The 23767-nt window shown below is 44.6% G+C and overlaps 1 protein-coding gene across 1 annotated transcript in view; it reads right to left on the bottom strand.

The window, feature by feature from the left end:
- VAT1L (vesicle amine transport 1 like) overlaps positions 1–23767 on the bottom strand; it is a 1329730-nt gene that overhangs the window by 663754 nt on the left and 642209 nt on the right. Inside the window, exon 4 of the mRNA XM_069652882.1 lies at positions 16682–16824. Within this exon, the coding sequence (XP_069508983.1) occupies positions 16682–16824 (143 nt within the window). The remainder of the gene's footprint in view (positions 1–16681; positions 16825–23767) is intronic.

A 23767-nucleotide genomic window follows, 5' to 3' on the forward strand; every position in this document is an offset into this window, starting at 1 on the left:
TGAAAGGTCTTCCTGGAGTATGTTGTTTTCAGGATGACATACCTATCTGTGATGATAACTAGGAGAGCCATGACATGAACCTCAGGAGAGTGGTAAAGGGTTTGGATGAGAGGGGAGTGACTCTGAGGGCGGAAAAGTATATGTTAGGGGAGGAGGTTATAGAATATCTAGGTCATGAAATTTCACAAGAAGGCTTAAAGCCGAGGAAAGATATGATAGATAGAATTAAGAGAGTCAAATCTCTGAGAAAGCGGAGTTGAGGTTTTCCTCGGTATGGAGGAAATCTACCAAAGGTTTGTTGGTGGGTTTGCTGATAAAGTGGCTAAGATGAGGGGATTATTGAGGAAAGAAGTAGAGTTCAATTGAGATGTGGAATGTGAGAAAGAATTCCAGATGATAAAGAAAGAGATAGATATGGCCAAACCCCTTGTGTTGTTTGACACATGGTCGCACATGTGTCAAGAATGTTGAGAGTGTCTGAAAAGAATTATTCAGTATTGGAGAATGAGGCTCTAGCCTGCCATTGGGCGCCAGAGAAATTCAAGAATTTTGTCTGGGGAGCTGAATCTGTGGTTAGAACCCATCATAAGCCCTTGAAAGATATATTTGAGAGAAAAGGATTGGAAGAAGCGTTGAGAAGAATAGCGTGTTGGGTTGTGAGGATGCAGGGACAATGAGAATGTTTTTGCCGACCACGTTTCCAGATTAATTGTGAGTGAACAGGAGAAAGATGGTGAAAGGAAAGGTGAGGTAATTACGGATACTGTGTTTGTAAATCATGAAGGTATAATTACATGGGAGGAGTGGTTGAATGTTTTGAGGGAAGATGAGACTTTCATGAGGACGATACCATTCGTACAAGTGGGCTGGCCTGAGAAGAGATTGTTAAATGGAGAGGAAAGAGCTTAGTGGGAGGTGAGAATGGAATTAAGAGTTGAAGGTGGTCTTTTGTATAAATATGATAGGGCGGTAGTGCCAAGGATTCGGAGGAGGAGGTTGGTGGAGGCGGCCCATGAGGGACACATAGGTATATCGAAGGTCAAGGGAGTATTGAGAAATGATTATTGGTGGCCAGGATTCAATAGAGATGTAGAGAGGATGATTGGAGGATGCACTGAATGTGAGGAGTCAGGTAAGAATGTGATGGTGAAAGAACAGCCCATGGTGAAAGAGGATGACCCGGACAGAGTGTGGAGTGAGTTGGGTTTGGATATTTTGGGCCCGATGGACATGGGGCGAGGGTGTGGAAATGTTATGTTGGTGTTGGTGGATCTGTTTTATAGATGAACAGAATTTAAGATATTGATGGATATATCATCACAGAGTGTGATTAGCTTTCTGCAGGGAGTGTTTGAGAGAGAAGGATTACTATATTCAATTTTGACAGATAACGGAAACAAATTTGTGGGTGAACATTTCCAGGAATATTTGAGGTTGAGTGGGATGAAGCATAAGAGAACTGCTTTGTACCAGCCACAAACAAATGATATGGTTGAGAGAGTAAATGGATATATAATGGATGCGGTGCGGATGGCAAAGCATGTGGGAGGGACATAAAAACCGCGGATAGGGACAGGTTATATGCGTTGTGGTTGGCCCCGCATGCCAGTACTGGAGTAATTCCGTTTGAACTCATGAGAGGCAGAGAGCTGAGTACAAGGGTGGTACCTCCATGGCTGGGAAGAACTTGTGAATCTGATTGTGTGGTAGGAGATGTGAGAACTAGAATGGGTGCCAGAAAGGAAGAGTATGTAAAAAGGGTAAATGAGATGTTTGGAAGGAGAGAGGTGAAGGTAGGACATTGGGTTAGAATAAAGAAGGGAGTTTTGGGAAGGAAAGGAAAGTTGTTGTATGGTGACCCTGTTCAAGTAAGACAAGTGTTGAGAGGCAATGTGAGAGCAGACAACAGGTCAAATATGGAATTTGAGAAGGGGGGCTGGAGTAAATTCTGTGTGGGGGCAGGATGGTTATGAAATATAGTCTATCATCAGATTTCTATAACCAATAATGCATCACTATTTTACATGTAGTGCATTAGAATAGAATAAGCTATATATGTATCAATAGCATTGTTTTGCTTTATCATTGCCATAGGACATGTACGTAGTTAAAATCTGTATATAGTTATGGATGGTTTTTAGAGTGAAATATATATGGGATGCATTACTCACCGTGATCATATTTCTGATGCTTGTATCTGCTTAGATTCACATGCTTTGCATAGGCCGACATCTAGTGGAAGCTGCAGAGTATTACAGTTTGTTTTTTCGAAACTTGAAAATGGGCGTCGACACAGGGCGTGCCACGAATATTATTCCTAGTGTGACGTCCACTGTCCCCATGATCCCTCACGCGTGTAGGACCCTCAGGTTGTATTTTTTCTGACATGAAGTAGCATGAGGAGTAGCATGAGTACAGACTATCCAAGCAGATAGATAGAAAGATAAGACTACAAGCATCCATGCGCCTTCTCTCAGAGGGGAGGAAGGGCGGGCCCATGTGAATCTAAGCAGATACAAGCATCAGAAATACGATTACGGTGAGTAATGTATCCTTTCTGAGGCTTGTGGAATCTGCTTAGATCACATGCTGTAAATATCTTAGCGAGCAGTGTTAGAAGAAGGAGGTGGGATGTGAGAAGGGTCATGAGCAAATAAATGTCTTAGAACCGCTTGTCCCACTTGAGTATCTGTCTTGGAATGAGTGTCAATGTAGTAGTGCTGAGTAAAAATGTGAATAGAGCTCCAGAAAGGGAGTAACATAGCTGGATACAATTGACTATCCACTTCGAGATGGCACCTTTAGAGACGCGATCTCCTTCTCTGCCTGTAGCTACAGAGACAAACAGTTGGTCTGTTTTTCTTAGTGGCCTGGTCTTGTCTACGTAGTAGAGGACTGCTCTTCGCACATCTAGAGTGTGTAGTTTCACCTCAGCAGAGCTTCTGGGTTCTTGGAAGAAGGCCGGAAGCTCAATGGACTGGTTAACATGGAATTTAGAAATGAACTTAGGTGAGAAACTAGGGTGTGTTTGTAGAACTAGTTTATCCTTATGAAGAGTAAAGAAAGGATCCTGCACTGACAGAGCCTGAATTTCACTGACCCTTCTTATGGATATAATGGCTACTAAGAAGGCAGTTTTATAGGTCAGGTGTTTGAGACTGGCTTTATCCATGGGTTCAAAGGGTGGGCCCATGAGCTTAGCAAGCACCACATTAAGGTCCCACCTTGGTGGTGGGTTTGAAATTGGAGGGTGGAGTCTCTTTACTCCTTCCATGAAGGCTTTAACCACTGGTACTTTCCACCACTCAACCTTGTTACGGGAGATGGTGTAGCCCGACAGCGCCGCCAGGTGTACCTTGAGTGAGTTAAATACCAACCCTGCATCCAGCAGGTGAAGCATGTATGTGACAATGTTGGAAGGAGTGCAATCAACTGGGTTGATTTGCTTATTCTGGCACCAGATAACAAATCTTTTCCATTTGTCAAAGTAACAGTGCCTCGTGTTAGGTATCCTAGATTCTTTTAGGATATCCCTACATCTCTGTGGTAAGTTGAGATTTCCAAACTCTATGACTTCAGGAGCCATGCTGCCAAGTTCATTGAGCTGGGTTGAGGATGCACAGTTTGACCGTGGTGCTGGGACAGTAGGTTGTACCAGCACGGGAGTCTGATGGGTTTGCACACCGCTAGTCTGCGTAAGTGTGGGAACCATGGTTGCCTCGCCCACATGGGAGCAACTAGGATGAGCGTCATCAATTCCCTGTGCACCTTGTTGACCACCTCCCTCATGAGAGGGGTTGATGGAAAAGCATAGGCAAACATCCCTGACCAGTTAATCCGCAGGGCGTTCCCCTTGGAGTGTGGCTGAGGGAGCCTGGATGCGAATCCTGGGCATTGCCTGTTTTCACTTGTGGCAAATAGGTCTGTAGTGGGGAAACCCCACTGTGAGAAGATGTCTTCTACGACTTCTCTGTGTAGACACCATTCGTGTTCTTGTGGGAGGGGATCTCTGCTTAACAAGTCTGCTAGTGAATTGAGATCCCCTGGAACATGTTGAGATGACAGGTAGATGTTCCGTCTGAGTGCCCATGTCAAAATTTTCAGGGCAAGCCTGGACAGATTTGGCGAACAAGTCCCTCCCTGTTTGTTTATGTAAAACATTGCTGTCGTACTGTCTGTTAGGATCTGTACTGACAGGTCTAACAGGTGGGGTTTGAACGCTCGAAGCGCTCTGAAGACTGCCAGAAGCTCTAGCAGATTGATATGATTCTTGAGTGAGACCAGAGACCCTGAGCTGTGTGGTGGAGGAGGTGTGCTCCCCACCCTAACAGGGACGTGTCTGTAGTTAGTACAGCTTGTATCTCCGGATCGTAAAAGGGTTTCCCCTTTGACAGGTTCTTTCTTGTCCACCAGTGAAGACTTTTTACAAGTGTTGGCGAAATAACCACTAGATCGTCCCACTGACCACTTGCCTGAGACCACTGCTTCACCAACCATTCCTGCATGGGTCGCATGCACAGGTGCGCGTGGGGAACCAGGCAAATACATGACACCATCATGCCTAGCAAACGCATCTATTTGTGCACCCTCATCTGACGACCGGGCTGATAGAGGAATTTGCAGTAGTAGATTCTGAATTCTTTCCTCTAAAGGAAAGGCCAACCCCTCTTGAGTGTTTAGGACAGCTCCTAGGAACTGTTTGAAGGTGCTTGGCACCAGGCTTGATTTTTTTCTCGTTGATAGAGAAACCCAATTGGAAGAGGAGGTTGATCGTTCTTTGAATGTTTGAACTGCAAATGACTGGGGTCTCCCCTGTGATGAGCCAGTCATCCAGGTAAGGGTACACTGGGATTGCCTCCCTGCGTAGGTGTGCCGCTGCCACCGCCAGTACCCTGGTGAATACCCTTGGAGCCGAGGCTATACCGAAGGGCAGCACCTTGAACTGGTAGTGCTGACTGTCCACCTTGAAGCGCAAGAATTTTCTGTGCGCTGGGAACATGGAAATATGAAAATAGGCATCTTTCATATCAAATGTTGCCATGTAATCCCGCTTTTTTAGGAGGGGGATTACCTATTGGAGAGTATTCATGCAAAATTTGTGGGGCTTGACATACTTGTTTGCAGGGTGTAAGTCTAATACTGGGCGCATTGTCAAATCTTTTTTTGGCACAAGGAAGTAAGTTGAATAAATACCCTTGTTTAGCTGGTTGCCAAGGACGAGTTCTATTGCGTCCTTTGCTAGAAGATTGACGATCTCCTCGAGGATGATCTTTTGGTGGTCGTGGAGGGTGGAGGGTGGTTTAGGGGGCACTCGAGCAGTTTGATGCAATATCCTGCGGACACTGTGGACAGCACTCATCTGTCTGATGTGATCCCTTCCCATGCTTGGGTGAAGTTAGAAATGCACCCCCCTACTGGGGATGCGTGAGAAGGGACCCTGAGTGGAACGTCACTGCTTTGCGGGAGGCGTACCACCTCTGCTGGGGCTGCCTCTACCTCTACCACGGCTCCTTTTGTTTCCTCTGCCGTAACTCTGGGTAGTCTTCTGGTTGTTACCCCATGATGTACCCTGTCCCTTGTATAAATGTAGCCCCTTTGGGAATTTTGGCCACGTGGGTGATGAAAATTACTATTCCCTCTTTGATTAGGGGGCTTATTTGTCAATTGTCCCAGGGACTTCAGAGTATCATACTCGTCCTTGGCAGTCTTTAATGCGTCCTCAACCGCTTTGCCAAACAGAAGATTAGGCTCCACCGGCATGTCGATTAGGGATGCCTGTGTTTCGGGTTTAAACCCTGACTGTCTTAACCACGCATGCCTCTTAATGACAGTGCTCTCTGCTATGAGCCGGCCAGCGTTGTCTGCGGCGTCAAAGGTTGTCTTAAGGATGCAACCGGAAACGGCTCTTCCCTCCGACGCAATCTGGGCCAACTGACCCTTTAGTGGTTCCGGTGTGGAGTCAATGAGGGCAGCTACCTGCTCCCACTGGTGGCAATTGTAACTTGCCAGCAGAGTGGAGGTGTTGGTAATCCTTGCTTGGTAAGCGGAAGTGGAGGCTACCTTCCTTCCCAACCCGTAAATTCTCTTGCTCTCCTTGTCTGGGGGGGCCTCAGATGATGATAGAGGAGTCCCTGCTCTCTTTCTGGTGTTTGTAATTACCAAGGAGTCGGGCTTCAGTTGACCCCTTATGTAAAGTGGGTCTGACTGGGCAGCCCTGAACAATTTCTCGATTCTGGGGTTTACGGCCCTGGTGAGATTAGTAGTGAGAAGGGAAGGATCAATTCTCCTTTGGATGGACTTGAGAATTGGGATGGCTTGAGCAATGGGTCTTTTCTCTCCTACTAGTTCTTCTGCAAAGTCCCTCTCTTCCTGCGCCCCTTGAGTGTCTATGCGGAGGTGCTCTGCAGCTTTTGACAAGACCTCATTTAGAAGGGGCTGGTTATCTACTGGAGAGTTGGTAACCTGAGGTTCTTTGCTAACAGGAGAGTCTATCCTGTAGACCTCTGCGATGTCTTCCTCCTCCCCATCTTGTCCCTCGTCATCTCCATAATAATCAACCCCCGTTGGGTCATCCAACATTACTAAATCTGTATCCTCATCATACTTTTGAGGATCTTCACCATACTGTTGGTAGGGTTGTATGTAGAAAGGGTCTGAGCTCAGGCCCTGAGTTGGAGTCCCAAACCGAGGTTTCTTTACTAGGGGGCTGAGGTTCTCTGGATCCTGAAGGAGTAGAGTTATCTGGGGTATAGCTGAGGAAATGTTCCGGGTTTTTAGAGTAAAAATCTGACAGGGAAGACATTCTCCTCATAACCCTGTCTATTTCTTCACTACTCCATTCTTTGGAGCTGGGAATGACGACTTCCTGAGAAGACTTTTCTTCTATAAGGGTCTTGGACTTAGGGGCAGAAACAGGGGTCTTGGATTTTTGTTTATCTGAACACTTCTGTTTTTCCCTATGTGTCTGTGGTGCAGAAGTAGGTTGAGACTTTTTCTGCTGTTTACCCCCAACCCCTTGAGAAGAAGAGTGTTTCCCTGATGTTTTCACCTTCTCTGAGCTTTTCGAAGCCTGGCGTCGAGATTCGGGGGAACTCTCTCTCTCTACCGAGTGTGCATGTCGGGACCCAGAGGCAGACGCCGCGCGGGCTGCCGGAGCCAACTCCTGGTGTACGGCCTGGGGGTGGAGGACGGACTCGTCTTCTGACAAACGTACCTCAGTGACTTGGGGAAGCGAGGCACTCTTGGCAACTGTGGATGGTTGCCTTGTGTCATGCGGCGATCTCGACCTGGAATGCCTAGAGGACACCGATTCCGTGGACCGCTCTCTGTGTGCCTCTTCCTGAGAACTCGACACGCGTGTCGAGTCTCAGTTGGACTTAGAGTGTTTATGTGTAGTAGTGGTGTGGGTAGCGCTCGTGTCGCCGGGTGTGTTCCCCATAACTGCCCTGCCGGACAATCTTCCGAGGTCGGGGACTTGCACTTGGGCATCTTTCGACACCTCTGTGCCCGCGCCGTCCGAAAGTACAGCGTCGCTGCCATCACTGAAGGCAACTACTGCTTCCATGGCCTCGAGTTGCCTGGGGTGGTGGGCACAACATTTGGTCGAGCAGTCCTTTAGTGTTTTCGCCTTGAACAGGCTACACGCTCTGCAGTTCGCCTCGGGGTGATCCCTCGGCAAGCAGAGGTTACAGGTGGCGTGTTTGTCAACCCAAGGATACTTGCGGTTGCACTTGGGGCAAAATTTAAATGGAGTGCTCTCCATATGCACCCATGGCAGTGGGCTGGTGTGTGTAGGAAATAATAATAAAGAGTGTAGAGTATGTTTCCACCCCCCACTCTCCCTACTTGCGGGTGCCGAGGGTAGAGACCTTCCGAGTCCCGGGCCGAGGCCAGCGGCCTTCTGAGGCCCAAAGTCTGTCGTGCAGCTCTCGACGGTTGTTTGTTCTTCAGACCGGCGTTGATCTTCGGTGTCTCGACGTGGGAGTGAAAGAACGGGGAAATTAATATTGATCTTTTTGCAAAATGGCTGAAAGCCAGGGAACTCCGCGCAATGCTTCTGACCAGTATGGCGGAAAAACAATCTGAGGGTCCTACACGCATGAGGGATCATAGGTACAGTGGACGTTACACAAGCGATAGTATTACTGGCACGCCCTGTGTCGACGCCCATTTTCGAGTTTCGAAAAACAAACTGTAATACTCTGCAGCTTCCACTAGATGTCGGCCTATGCACAGCATGTGATCTAAGCAGATACCACAAGCCTGAGAAATATACACATATATATATATATATATATATATATATATATATATATATATATATATATATATATATATATATATATATATATTTGTTTAATAACCATCACCAACGGAAGGAGATGTGTTGTTTAGTGGCTCTAGGAGAATGTGGACCAGCAGAGTGAAATGTTAATCCTCTCCAAGTCATGCAGAATGTTTAGAGCAATAGAATGTTTTCCCTTGGTTAAGGAGTCAGTTGTCTGCCAAGGATGTCATGGAAGGATGTGCTGAGTGTCTTAAGTATTATACTTGCAAGAATAAACGTGTTATTCTTTCTCAACTGAACTGAGTGAACAGCTTCATTACATGAACCTACCACTATTCCCAACAAACTAAGGCCAGGAGAATTACAGTGGGGGCACTATAAAGTATTGATCAAAAGTGTATCCGGTAATATTTTCCCCATATATATGGTCGCCATACATAATGTCGCTGAGAAAAGGTTGTGGCGACATTGATAGATAAATGAAGGAAGTATGTAGTGAATACAGCCACTAAGGACAGCCAATGTGTCGTCTGGCAAATAGTTATAAGGTGTGTGGTGGGTCAGAAAATGTACGTGGATAATCTGAAAACATTTCCAACTACAGTTTATTAAATAAGAATAAGGCCTATAAAGTCAGATCTGTGATAGGCCAGCATTTTCGGGGTCCATATAGGTCGAGTGTTGTTTTTTTGATCAAGCAGGATTCATCACATTTTGAGGGTGGTGATTTATTGATGCTTTGTAGGATGGTGTGGCTGACATTCATAGGGGGTGTCTTGAGGATGGAATCTGGTAAGATTTCATCTGACTAGGATGTTGCAATGATAGATTCTATGGCATTTGTCAATTTATTCATAGAGATTGCTTCAAAGATAGTCCAGTTCACTGTTTTGCATGGTCAGGTGAGTGGGGCATTGACTGCTTTGATTTCTTTTTAGAGAAGACGTTGTTGATATATGTTTTAATGGAGTATGGTATAGAAAGCTTTGAGAGGGGAAATGATGCACATTTTGTCTGCCTTGATGGGATCCTTGTGTTCACTGTTGTCTTCAGTTATGGTGTTCTGGTCCTTTGAGGCTTTTGCTGTGGTGATCATTTGCTTGTCAGATGTCCAGAGTTCTTTAGGCCAGGTTTCGGTCAGATTGGGGTAAGGACTCATGCCAGGTTATCTCTTGCTTCTGAATAAATATGCTGCATATGTGAATTTTTGAGACTGATCATTCTGGGGTATATATGTTGATGTTTGACTGCAAGGTGCTGCAGAGTGCTTCTAGTAGTGGAGGCCCCTGTGGTCTCACACATCAATGGGGGAAATGCCCTCCTGACAGGACTCCCAACTGCTTATTTGGTTCACCTAAAAGCAGTCTACCATGCTGCAGGACATCTCATTACAGATGCATAGAAATTTGACTGTATTACCTCCATCCTATGCAAACCAAATTGGCTACCTTTCCAGGCCAGGAGACTGTTCAAGACTGCATGTTTAATCTACAAGGCAGTCACAAGTAGCACAGCAGTGTACCTGGTGACTAAGCTCCACATATCAGGTGGCACACACTCCTAATGCATCAAATCAACCAAACTGAATCTATTCACAACTCATCTGCAAAGTGAGGACCCACAAACATTCATTCTCTTATCAGGCACCCACCCTCTGGAACTAGATCCCGGTATCTGCACAGAATGCCACACAATGCTCCAACTTCACATATCTCTCAAACCGTGGCTTTTTCAACAACACCTGTCCAAGGACTAATTTATTTATTGTTCACTTGTTAGGCACTTATACAGGAGGAAGGGCAACAGGGAGGGGACAGAGGATGATAGAAAATGTAATTACAGTATTAATAAATAGTTAAGTTAATGAAATAAACCAAAAGAAGATAAGTGGGCAGGGGAAGACAAATCTATTGTGCCTTGGGAGTGTTCAGAGCATGCAAGTGCAGAGGGGAGAGACGTGTGGGATAGGTGCTGTGGTGCTCATGGTGAGCAGCAGGTGAAGTGATATGAAGAAAGGTAAGTGCAACCTTCAAGGTCAAGGTGAGCTGAAACAAGTGCAGAGGATGGAGAGCAGCTGAGATGATAAGAAGTGGGAGATCAGGGGCACGAGGATGCATAAGGACCCTGCACTTAAGTCAAGCTACTGTGCAATTATCAGGGGAGAGAGGGAGTGAAGGAAGAGGTGAAGAGGAAGGTCTTGAGGCCTTTCCGAAAAATAAGGAGGTCCTGCTCAAGACGAAGTGGAAGGGGGAGGCTATACCAAAGAAGGGAGCCCACTGAGGAAAGCGATCGACCACCTGCTCTCTGTTTAGCAAACCTCTTCACACGCAAGGAGTTGGTGTCAGAGGAACGCAGGTGTCTAGAGAGGGAGTTTTAGTTGCAGATAGAGTGGTAACCAGCCCCAGACAGCCTTGTGGATGATGCAGAGGGATTTGAATTGAATCTGCGCAGCGATCGGAAGCCAGTGGAGACTTTGTAGGGTAGGAGAGATGTGGTCCCCGGGCTTGAGGCCAAGGATAAATGTCGCTGCTCTATTCTGGATTAGCTGTAGAGGTCGCAGAGTGGACAAAGGTAGATTAAGGAGGAGGATGTTGCAATAGTCAAGCCTAGAGAGAACCAATGCCCGGGTAACATTGAGTCGCATGGGGAAGGTGAGGAAATGTAGAATTCCTTTCAGAAGGAAGAGCTGAAAGTGGGACTTCTTGACAATGCCCTGAGTATGAGGGAGGAAGGAGAGAGAGGAGCCGAAGATGACTCCGAGATTCCTGGGTTCCGAGGAGGGAGCAAGGGGAGTACCCTGGAGGAAGGCCAGAGAGAAGGGAAGACATAGTGTGCTGGTGTCCCAATAGGGAGGATCTCAGTTTTGCTGGCATTGAGGCAGAGATCATTAGACGTTTACCATGCCTGGATGGCAGAGAGGCAGTCGGGGATGAAGGAGGGTGCAAGGGCGTCTGTAGGAAATTTGATGAAGAGTTGTGTGTCATCAGCATAGCACTGGAAGTTAGGGGAGAAGGAGGAAATGAGGCGTGCAAGCAGAGTAAGGTAGATGTTAAAGAGCCATTGTGAAAGAATAGATCCCTGGGGAATGTGACATGTGGTGGAGGAAGATGGGGAGGTGAAGGAGACCAGTATGATCGGTTAGGAAGGAGGCAAGCCAGTCCAGTGCCCGCTCTGAGATACCAAGGGTGTCATGGAGCCTTTTTATGAGGATGGAGTGGTTCACTGTGTCAAATGCAGAAGAGGGATCAAGGAGGATAAGGACAGCAAGGGAATTGGAGTCAAGGGATGCAAGCAGTTCTTCAAGGGTGCCTCTGAATGCTCAGAATACAGACTGAAGGTCATGAAGACAGTCAACAAGTTCAGTGTGGGAGTTATGTTGGGGGAGGGCCAACTTCTCAAGCAGTTTCGCCAGGAAGGGGGTGATGTAGATGGGGCAATAGTTGGCCTGGCAGGAAAGATCTGCTGATGTTTTTTTTTTTAAGGAGGGGGCACACAAGAGAGTGCTTGAGGGAGGACGGAAAATAATCAGTGGCAAAGGAGTGGTTAAAGAGATTGGCGAGAGCAGGGGCAAGAGAGGAAATGTTATCCTTGATGGTTCTGGATGAGCAAGGGGCAACCTGGTTGGAAGAGAACTTCATGGAGGTGACTACTCTGGTGACATCATCCGGAGAGACAGGGGCAAAGGAGGAGAAGGATGAAAGAGGAAGGTGCATGGTCAGGGAAGGTAGGGGGGAGGGATGGATTGGGAGAGTGCATGACAAGGCTGGTCAGTAAGTCCTGGGTTTTGGAAGTGAAGTGAGCGGCGAGTGCATTGCAAAGGCCCTGGGATGGAGTAGGGGCAGAGGATACTGCAGACGGATTGGCAAGTGCATATTTTGAAGAGTGCAGCGGTGTGGTTGGAAGTGCCAGATACTCATGCCTGAATGTGAGCTTTCTTTTGCATGGATAGAGAGTCTGTAGTGCCTGTGTAGCAGGTCAGTTTGTCAGAGGGTGAACCTGAAGTTTGCCACTTCCGTTCTGCAGTCCAGCACTTATGTTTTTGGTCTGCAAGTTCAGAGTCGTACCAGGTGTTATACTTGGAGGCATGTTTCAGGTGGATCCTCATGAATGGGAGTGTTTGTAATGGTCAGATAGAGGTTGCTGAGGAAAGAATCAGCGGTAGAGTTTGTGTTGGTTGGGCCAGGGGGAATGAAGGTGGAAGTGAAGGCAGCAGCTGACACTCGTTTCATTGGATGGATGTTCATGAACAAGGTTGGCAGAGCTTTATGAGGAGTTGTCACAGGGCCATAGGGACCCAGGGGGAAGGTGAGGAGAGAGTAGTCAGACCAGGAGAGAGGGGTGACCAGGGGAGTAGAGAGAGGGAGGTTGGAATGGATGATGGTGTCTAGCGTGTGTCTAGCAGAATGGGTTGGGCCAGAGGGAAGAATGCAGAGGGATAGAGAGGAGCAGAGGTCAATTAAGAGGGATGATGCTGTTCATGGGGAGTCTAAGTGGATGTTGAAGTCACCTAGGAGTATCAGGTTTGAGGTGGTAGAGAGTAGGGAGGAACAGATGTCCGCCCACTAACAGAGGAACAGAGAGGAAGCGCCTGGGGGCCGGTAGATAGTAGCAATGGTCAGGATGGAGAAAGGAGAGATGATCACTTTGCATACTAGGCTCTCAAAAGTCGAATAGGGCTTTGTGGGAAGGATGGAAGAAGGAATCCACTCAGGGAAGATTAAAGCAACCTCACCGCCAGCACAGTGAGGTTGAGGCTTTGAGCTGATCTTAAAGCCTTTGGGTAAGAGTGAGTCAAAGGAAATAACTGAGCTGGTATTGAACCAAGTTTCAGTGAGTGCGAGGATGTCCAGGTGAGTGTCTTCAAGGAGAAGACAGATGTCAGCAGAGTGTTTCATGGCTGAGCGTGCTTTGAGGGTTGCCAGGTGGAGACGATTACTGTCTTTGAAGGTTTTTTTGAGGCAGAGTGTTGAGGTGTGGAGCTTCAGTCACAAGTGGGGGAGCAGGCGAATAGACTGGGGCACGGCAGAGGAAGGAAGCAAGTTGATGAGAGATGGCAGGATCCAGTCAAAGAGAAGGAAGTTGGTTTGAGCGCCTTGAACCAGGATCATACCCTTGAGGTAGACATTAATGCAGCAGCGAGATAAGAAGAAGCCCGTCAGGAGGACTTCCCACTTGGTGCTAACATTAATGGATGTGGAAGAAGAAGACGGGACAGTGGCGATGAGGTAAGAGGTCCACAGGTCAGGAGATGAGACAGAGAAAAGGATGTCAGTGAAGATTTCTCTGGAGGATGCACTGATATAGGTGTCTGAAACTGGGAGACCAGGGTTTGCAGCAAGGATGTCTTTTTTATGCTTTTTCCATCCAGATTGTGTAGGAGAGGAAGGATAGGTGATGGTGAGCAGTTGGAGTAGATTGGGGAGATGGAGAGTGCCATCTCGGAGTGAGAGGAGGAAGTGAGAGGCAGAGAGAAAAAAGAGGAGGGGGCTGCAATGCAGAGTTCTGAAACTGACAAACAGTCGGCCAAGTGGGTGTTAACAATACAAATAGCAAAACAGTATAACAGTCACATACAATGCAGGATGAAGGCATACCTAAAAGCAAATTTTTACACTACCAGCCACATACAATGCAGGATGAAGGCAAGCCTAAATTCCATTTTTATACTAACCGTCCCGGACAATGCAGGATTAAGGCACACCTAAATGCACATTTGTACACTAACAGTCCCATACAATGCAGGATGAAGGCACACCTACATTTGATGTTTACACTAACAGTCCCATACAATGCAGGATGAAGGCACACCTACATTCAATGTTTACACTAACAGTCCAATACAATGCAGGATGAAGGCACCTAAATTCGATTGTTACACTGACAGTCCCATAGAATGCAGGATGAAGGCACACCTAAATGCAAATGTTTACACTAACAGTCCCATACAATTGCAGGATGAAGGCACACCTACATTCAATGTTTACACTAACAGTCACATACAATGCAGGATGAAGGCACACCTAAATTTGATTGTTACACTGACAGTCCCATAGAATGCAGGATGAAGGCACACCTAAATGCAAATGTTTACACTAACAGTCCCATACAATGCAGGATGAAGGCACACCTAAATGCACATTTTTACACTAACAGTCCCATCCAATGCAGGATGAAAGCACACCTACATGCACATTTTTACACTAACAGTCCCATACAATGCAGGATGATGGCACACCTAAATTCGACTGTTACACTGACAGTCCCATAGAATGCAGGATGAAGGCACACCTAAATGCACATTTTTACACTAACAGTCCCATACAGTGCAGGATGAAGGAACACCTAAATTCGATGTTTACACTAACAGTCCAATGCAATGCAGGATGAAGGCACACCTAAATTCTATTGTTACACTATCAGTCCCATACATTGCAGGATGAAGGCACACGTACATTCGATGTTTACACTAACAGTCCAATACAATGCAGTATTAAGGCACACCTAAATTAGATGTTTACAGTAACAGTCCCATACAATGCAGGATGAAGGCACACCTAAATTCGATTTTTACACTAACAGTCCCAGGATGACACAGGTATTGCAGCACAGCAGTACAGAGATGGGGTCAGTGGGAATGAGGCTCAGGGAGTGAAAAGCAGAGTGAAGTTTTACTGTGGTACAAGGGACATCTGTCAGCAGAGCTGGGCAATGTGAATGACTGGAGAGGCAGAGGGAGTGAGTCAAGCAGAGACGGGGCAGTCACCAAGCAACAGTCAGCACTCACGTGATGGCAAGAGAGGGGGTTGTCACAGTCGAAAGGTGTGTGAATGGAGTACCGAGCATGATGGAACATCTTTGCCTGCAGCAGTAAGAGAGTGGGGAACAGAAGCCCAGCCAGGCCCGGACAGCAACAGACAGGAGCCTTGAGAGGGGCCCGGCCACTTTGGAGTGGCCTATACAAGGCCTTTGAATTGGGGGCCAGGTGACACCCTAGAAAAGAAACAGTGCTGCAAATAAGGCGCAATTCCGAAATGTAAATATTGAGCACATAATGCAATTTTCCTTACTATAAAGATCGGAAAGGTCTCTACCCGTAATTCTACCATTTTACGGTCAACTGGTCGTAGAGCAGTACTCTCTTATTAGTGTATTCATTCGCCCCTTACCTTTAAGCCCCAGCCTAATCTTTTTGTTTGGTATTCAGAGCCACATTTCTACAATTAGTTAAAGAAGGTATGGGAATATTGAAGTTTAAATGAAGTATTTATCGCTTTCTGGGCTGCTAAGTACTTCTAACCTTATTACTGCACAGGCTGCTCCTCTAAACCAATGGCGTAGTCCAGCCAATAGCGGGAATCTCTACCGTGCCATGTGGATTAGGCTGGCAAATCACCAATATGTTCCCAATCAAAATCATCGTTCCCCAACTTTTGCAATGCGCTCTCCATCTTTGGCCTTGCAAAGTCTGAGACAAGGCGTATGAAGAGTCACTCCTCCACTCACCTTCCAGGTGACAATTATTGGTTCAGAATTTTGTACTCTCGCTACTTGGTGCTTAGACAAGAGCCTGACAACCTAAGGTTCAGGAAATCATTTATGCCAGAAAAGCGCTCCATAAAACCTCAGCGCCCCCCAACACACTTGAGTTCTATCAGCTTTCCAAAGTACTTTGCCAGTCAAACCCAGCCCTCCCTATCACTGCCACCGTTTTATTGATGTGTTCATTTTTGCTTCTAATTTTTATAATGTCAATTTGATACAAATGTTTGAAAGACCAGTTCTTCAAATGATGTCTTTATGCCTTAACCTTTTTCTTCCCTTCCACTGTCCCCATGTCGTCACATCTATGTTCTTTGTCCTATAAACTGTAAAGTGAATCGTATACCTTTGTGCCTTAGTAAGCAAAACATATAGAATTTGAGGACCAAACGGATTACGACTTGATTGTTGTCTTTCTTTGCAATGTTTTTGTATGCACTCTTAGGTTATTATAAATGGCTGCAATTGGTCATTGCAAAATAGACATTTGCAAATACGCCCCTTGAAAACTTCACTAGATACTAAATGTTGGTTTGCTTGGTACATACACAAAGTACACCATTTTCCATAAAAGGTTTGATTTCATCAATGTATTCCCACCAATATCCATATTGCAAGGACTGGAGCAACATTTCCCTGGCATGTTTCAGAATATCTACAGCGGAACTGAACAATTAAGGAGGACTCATTTTGAGTGCAGAGTGTAAATATTATACTGGCAGTGAGAATCTTATTTAAGCAGATGATTATCTGGCACGGACAAAGTTTAGACTACAATGGCACTTCATGTCTACACTAAACATAGGTAACCATTTTTGGATGTTCTAAAAATGAAATGATATCAAAATGCCTTACCTTTTTACTTCCTGAACATAATCGGCATTTCTGTCAAAGAGGTGAGTTAACGAATCTTTAATGGCTTCATGTTTGAAGGAGGATGCTGTTCCAAAAACGGTGACCCTAGGGACAGTCGAACAGAGCTGAGCCACAGCCTGGCCCTGAAAATAGATGAGTACATTGTATCAGAGCATTATCTATCTGTTCCTGAACAACCATTTATCTCATCGCGTAACTATGCACAAAAACACAAACCAGCAACCACCTTTAAAGAAGTACACGAAAATTATTATAATACAATATTTAGCAACTTTTTGTAATACATTTAAAATCAAGCCAATATTAAACATTCTTCCACACCTTATACTCTTGGTAAAGAGGAAGAATCTACAGGGGAAAAACCTTTGGGATGCTGCCTAGTTTTCCTAGTAACTATTTTCATTATTGGAAAGGAACAAAACAATACTGCGTGCATGAAGTGTCCACTGGTCCGTGAAGTTGTGCCTCCATGGATGCAACACTATATTTCCTTCAGGTGGCCAAAGCTCTGCAGTATACTATGTGGTCATGAATGTCATCTCACCTACATGCCACACTCCAATGCAATTGTTTTGGTGGTCCCAGGTGGTGCAATGAGCCCAAATTAAGAATCCAAACATACCAAAAATGGCCAAGGAAAGAAGGGATGCTCAGTATTGCAAAACTCATGGGAACCAGTGCTCAAATATTTGCATAAAGGTTGTAAAGGAAAGCGAAGACTCAATAGAGTAGACTTAGCCGTAAGAGCAGGATTATTATTACCCCCCCATGAATTTCCCCATGATACACTAACTAGAAAATCTACGGAGAACCCATTGTCTTGTACAAATTATCCTTAACAGGTGGATATTAGAATCAACACTTGTATTAAACGGAAGAGATGAATTTCTATTACACTCTTGCTGTGTGTGAGAATTGCTTTAATGCAAGCATGAGTTCAGCTCAATTCTCTTTACATAAAACACAATTAACAAACAAAACAGTATCAGACAAATGAGAAACTAGTACTTTTTCAGTCCATCAGTTTTTACATAACTTCTTTAGCCACATTTCCACATACATTTACTTTGATCAGCAGTTTAACAACTTCATTTTTAAAAGTCAAACTTACCATAACCAACATTTAATTATGCTCAAACAGCAGTCAATATTTTGTATCATCCATGTTTTTCCAATACATACGTGATAATGTTTTAACTATTTATGTTTATTCTCGTTTCTAAATTGACTGAGATATTTAAAACAGTTCACTAGAAAAGTTATTTGTTTTACACTCAAATGACATTTATTCATTTCAAATACATTTTCCTTTCAAACATGGCATATTTCGTTCTGTTAGAAAAATATAATTCCCGAATATGAATTTTTGTTCTTAATTCTATGATTGTCCTAATTCCAACTCTCTTAAATGTTGCTTTTAATCTTTTTTTTAACCAACTTTGGTATCTTTCACCAAGGTATCCATTTTTTACATCAATACTATGGCTACACAAAGTATGGGTGAACATAAACAGACTAGGCAAAGCGGGCAAGAAAAATTCTATACCATGTTGAGAGGAGTAATTGAGAGCATGGGAGTGTCATGAGGAGGCTAACATATTAATCCAGCCTGCTCAGGACCAGAGTGTTGATGACTGTTTTGGTGAGAGTGCACACACGTGTGTTGCTGATGTTCAGGAGAATGGACCAGGCAGCTCTAGTAAAGCAGGTCATAAAGTCCTGACGCTTCAGTTCACTGTCAAAGAGAACCCAGAAAAAGTGAGCTTTTGGGGGTGGTTTTTGGAGGCTAGGAGGAAAGGATATGGGAGATGGGAGAAGGTGATGGGCAAGGCAGTCCTGGTGAAGGTTCAGTTCAGTTTTAGATGCACTGAGACTAAGGCAACATTGCAGGCATAGAATTAGTGGTGTGAGAGGACTGGTCAATGAAGGTGGCAGAGAAGAAGATTTGATCAGCAAGTAGACAAAATGAGAAGCTATAGTAGATGATTTTGACAGCAGAGGTCTACCGTTTGAAGAAGCAGGGTCAATGGTCTGATCGAGGGCAGATCTCACCAGGACCCCTAATGGGATTGGTTGGCTAAGGAGTTTGCAAGGTCTCATGAAGTGGAGAAGGAATGATCAGCCAGGTATCAGGCCAGTGAGGCAAGAATGCCACCATTAAGGCCAATATTTGGGAGAGTTTGAAGGAGGGAGGGATGATCAACTTTGTCGAAGCTGGGAGAGAGTTCAAGGAAAATGAGGATAAATGATAGATGGCTTTGGTGAGACACATTGAGCTATTTAGAAATATAGATATGGATGAGCATTGCTTTAGTATATTGTGTGCCATTGAACTAAACATGGATGAGTATTTGTGGTTGCCATTGATGAAACTAATACTGCCTGACAGCTTTTTTTGTTAATAGCATTTATAAAGCTTGAGTCACACAATAGATTCTTCTCACACTTACACATGGGCCCCACAATTTGTATTTCCATTTTTTTTTAAAAAGAAATCGATGACTCTACAGTCCTGGAGAGGTAATGTCTAGACATCAACCATGTGTCGGCTGTAGCATTGCCGGAATGCTGCTCAGTTATTAGGCCAACAATATAATGGTTTAAACACAAGTCATGTTTGCCATATTCACATGTGTACACAATGTTATGCATGCATTTGTTTTGCTGTAAGGCTTGAGATTCTACCAGCTCATCGCAGATCTGGGAAATCAGTGATATAGATGTGTTCTTGTACAACATGTTCAGTTTTCAGAATTTTAATGCAAATCCTGACTACATGTTCCCATATGTGAACAGAAGGCTTGCGACTTTTATTGTGGTCCAATAAGTCTCTTGTTTTAGTTTGTTTGGCCTTATGGCATGGGATAGAATTCCTTGTGCAATATGAAATGCATGAATATCTGGCAGCCCTGTTTCATGCCATCTGCTGCATCTTTAAATGTCCAGTACAGCTGAAAGTAGCCCCAATGTATGATCCTGGCTCCAAGGTTTTCACATCTTTGATGCTTATACATCCTTACACAAGAGCATACATGTCTAGTGTTCTATCAATATATTCTCGCATCACACAATCAAACACCTTCTCTGCTTTGCGGGAACAATACATGTATTAGGCCTGTAATGTCCCCCATAGCCATATATTGTTCAATAATACTTTCACATGTTCAGACAAGGAGCTTCCAAAAACAAACCTCATTCTTCTTTGGCAAATCATTAGGCAATTATGTAGTCAGGATTTGCACAACTCGTAAAACCTTTAATGGATTCAGGTAACCAAGTACAAATAGCCAGATGTGTCTGTCTATACTTCCCGGAGCTCTTCAGCAGTCACTGGGAATCTATCAAAGATGGAGGAGGGTGATGTGTTTCAGCTTGACAGCTGGAACATTACACTTTAGTCTGAACCTTGAGGAATTGATTTCAGGGGTGATTTTCAGCAGTGCTGAACAGAAGTAGTTGTATTTCTTTTATGTTTGCAATGATCTATGTGTCATGGATATGCAAGCCAGGTTAGCCTTTCTAGAGCTTTGGAATTTGGCTTTGGACACCATTTAGGTTGCCTTCAAGCTAATAACCACCTTGCTTGCATATTTTGTGCAGGGATGGCTTGTTGAATGTGTGTCCCACATGACCTGGTTTAGCACAATAACTGGCATGAGCACATACTTTTCTTTTAAATTCATCAGGGCAGTTTTAGGCAAAGGGAAAGTGTTTGGGGTATGCTGGAAAACATTTTTGCCGGGTTTTGCTGATCAAGCAGGCAATTGCATTAGTGGGCTAGTGATTGGGCGTGTGATGCCACAAATCGCCACCCTAGATGGAGTAGGAACATGTGCTTGTGTGGCTTTATTGAATGCACGTTTACACACAATTTCATTCATTCAATAGCTGTATGTCGACTGTCGTCCTAAATTGAGAAAGTCAGTAGATAATAGGAATGGTAGAGGGGCCTTTTGTGGGTTGGTAGTGAAGCAGTTAGGTTTGTTTGGATGTACGTATGGAGTAAATTTAGATTGCGCACTGTTGGTGTGGTGTAGGAGAATTTCGGTGCATTGTGACATGGTTCGCACAGGACATGTTGTGTTAACATTGAAACTAAAGGGGAGAGGTGTGAACAAGGTAAGAAGGTGAGAGTGTATTGGAGTGGTGTTTGCTGATTGTTATGGTAAGCTGAATTGTTAATATTGTTATAATGCCAGACACCCCCATCGCTCATTTGTGTAAGTCGATTCCCCAATATCAGGATAAGATTGGCAAATACCATGTGCAATGGATGAAAGAGACAGCCAGCAAAATGTTTCAGCCTTAGCCTCAAGAAGGGACACATTCAAAAAGCTTGCTGCAACACATGCATACATACATACATACATGTCACATACAAAGGGAACGAATTGCAAAATAGATGAAGCATACTTTAGCTCTATGAACATTTTTTGAGGAAGAGGAGCAGGTTAAGAAAGATTTAACAGATACTCAACACGACGAAAGGTGAGTGCAGCCGACTGCTGCTCCTCCTCTTCAGCCATACACTCTGTACTTGGCTGTGCAAGTGTTATATCCATCGAAGCAGCAGCAGGCTATACAAATCCCAAATGTTCCCTATAGAGGAACACGACGATAGTACTGTACAAGGAATGAATGGTGATGCAAGAAGCGCGTTAGCATTAAAAGCAGAAATTGATGTACTACGAGGTGTAGAACGCAGTTGACAGAAGCAAAAGAAGAATTGAAAAGGGTGAAATGCATGAGAAAAGGGGGACAAGAACAAGTAATTACCCCATACAAATGCATGGAAGGACACATAGTATTTTAAATAGATAGGGGAAACACCTGGCAATGTATTGGAGAGAAGGGACGAGCAAGAGAAAAGGAGAGATGAGTGCAGGAGGGAGATTAATGCTAGCATTAGTAGAAGGGCGACAGAGGACAGGGAAAGAGAAGAGAACACATGGGAGGCTTATGACAGCATTAGCAGAGACATTATAGGGGCGATAGAAAGAGGAGTGTATGTAAGGGAATGTCTTAGAAGTTTTGGCAATAAAGGGATACAAGGAAGTGAGGGAGAGGAACAAGATTAGGAATAGGAAAAAGACGAGGGAGATGAGGAGGTGACGAAAGCTGAACACCAGAGGATTATCCACTAATAGATCTGAGGGATAATGAGTTAACACAGAATGGGGATCTACAATTCTGTAAGGAAAACACCATATGTAAACAAACTAAGGAACTTGCCAGACCATTGAGCAAGTCGTTAAACGCTAATGATACAAGTAAAGAAAGGTGCGGTTTTGTCTGTACGGAAAGCAGGGTAGATGCAATTATCATTGCTCCGGAAAGGGAGGAGGCTGGCTTAGTATATACCATGGCCACAGACAGACAAAGGCAACTTAATAACTAAATTACCATTGCTCACATAATGAATGTAGGAGGAGAGCAGCTTGGGCAGGTATGTCTACAGCCAAGTACCAGCAAATATGTTGCAGAGAGAGGGGAAAGACATCATTGCCCGAGAGGGAGGGGTTATGCACTGAGATGAACAGGGTATGGGTTTGGAAGTCAATTTGGAGGAGGATTTGATGGCATGAGGCCATGATTTGGGTGTCCCGGAGGATCATGGAGCAATGTGGAACATGTGGAGGAATGGGGCATCATTCACAGACATGTAGGAACAGAGGAGGGGCGGTGCAGCAGGGGTGGCAACAGTATGGCCCAAGAGGGGGGCCTGTATATCCCCCAGCATATAGCGCTTATGACCCACTACAATTGCAGAAAGAGCACAGCACATTTGATTACACACAACAACAATCATTTCCAAATGGCAATGAGAAACCACAAGCACAACAAGGAGCAGAATACATACCACAGCCACAACAGCAGATATTGCAACAACAGCAACAAGTATCGATATCCCAAATACAGCAACCACAAACAAAACAACAGCCATCAAACACGTTACAAATGCAAACTCAGCAGTTGGGCCAGTGGGACAGAGGCATATTGCTGCAAACACTGGTACCCAGAGTAGGGGGGGTAACAGTTGTGGGAGGGAATCCTTTTATTGTCAAGGAAGGGAGGTCTCTATTGTCAGAAAATGCAATGGACATGCAAGGATTCTCTGGGGCTATGACAAGGGGTCCAGTCACAGAAAAACTGGCCATAACATTAGGTGAGCACACGTTAGTTGCACCATTGTTATATTCTTGAAAGAAAACAGTGAACATATTGGGGAGGAATCTAATGAGCAAGTTGAATATGCAATTTAATTTACTGACGAAGGAACAATATGTTCAACACCACATATTCATTATGTGAATGTAAAGAAATTTATACAGGCAATTAAGGGAATTGAAAGGAGCACTGATGACCACAAAAGTATTGTGTTATGCAATATAGGTGTTGTTAGGATGGATCCTGAAGAAAAAGGACAATTGTTGCGCCTGCCTGCAGAGTTGCTATTCAGAGCAGAGGTGCCCATAGATGTAGCAGAAGGAGAGATTATAATGATACAGCTAGAAGCATCAGCGGTGCGAGAAGACTGGCTAGTACTACAAGGGATGGATGATGTAGATGTTAGTTGGCACACAGTTATAGCACTTAACCCAGCACAGAGGCTAAGTGGCGTGACAGATGATGACTTATTTGAAGATAATGACACAGAAAAAGTTATTTTTTACATCTGCATACCATGCCAGTTGCAGATACAATACAGGAAAAGACCCCAGATAATATAATTGGTTAAAAGGATACCATCCGTTTTACAAGAAGATGTGGCAAATGTACCCAGAGAATTATGGACTAACAGCCCTGATAATGTGGGATTGTGGAAAAGATTGGAGCAGTGAAAATAAAATTGAAGAAAGGCTCAATATAGCCCCGAGTAAAACAGTACCCAATGTCCAGAGAGGCAGATGAAGGCATTTATGAAACCATTATCACACTGATGAAACAGGGGATAATAGTGCCGTCTGAACCCCCATGCAACACAGCTGTGTACCCTGTGAAAAAATCAAAAGGGGGTCTTGGAGATTTAAACAGGATTTGTGTCCTTTAAATAACATTGTGGAG

This window comes from Ambystoma mexicanum, chromosome 1p (genome assembly GCF_040938575.1).
Source record: "Ambystoma mexicanum isolate Mex_15411 chromosome 1p, UKY_AmexF1_1, whole genome shotgun sequence".
Lineage (NCBI taxonomy): Eukaryota > Metazoa > Chordata > Amphibia > Caudata > Ambystomatidae > Ambystoma > Ambystoma mexicanum.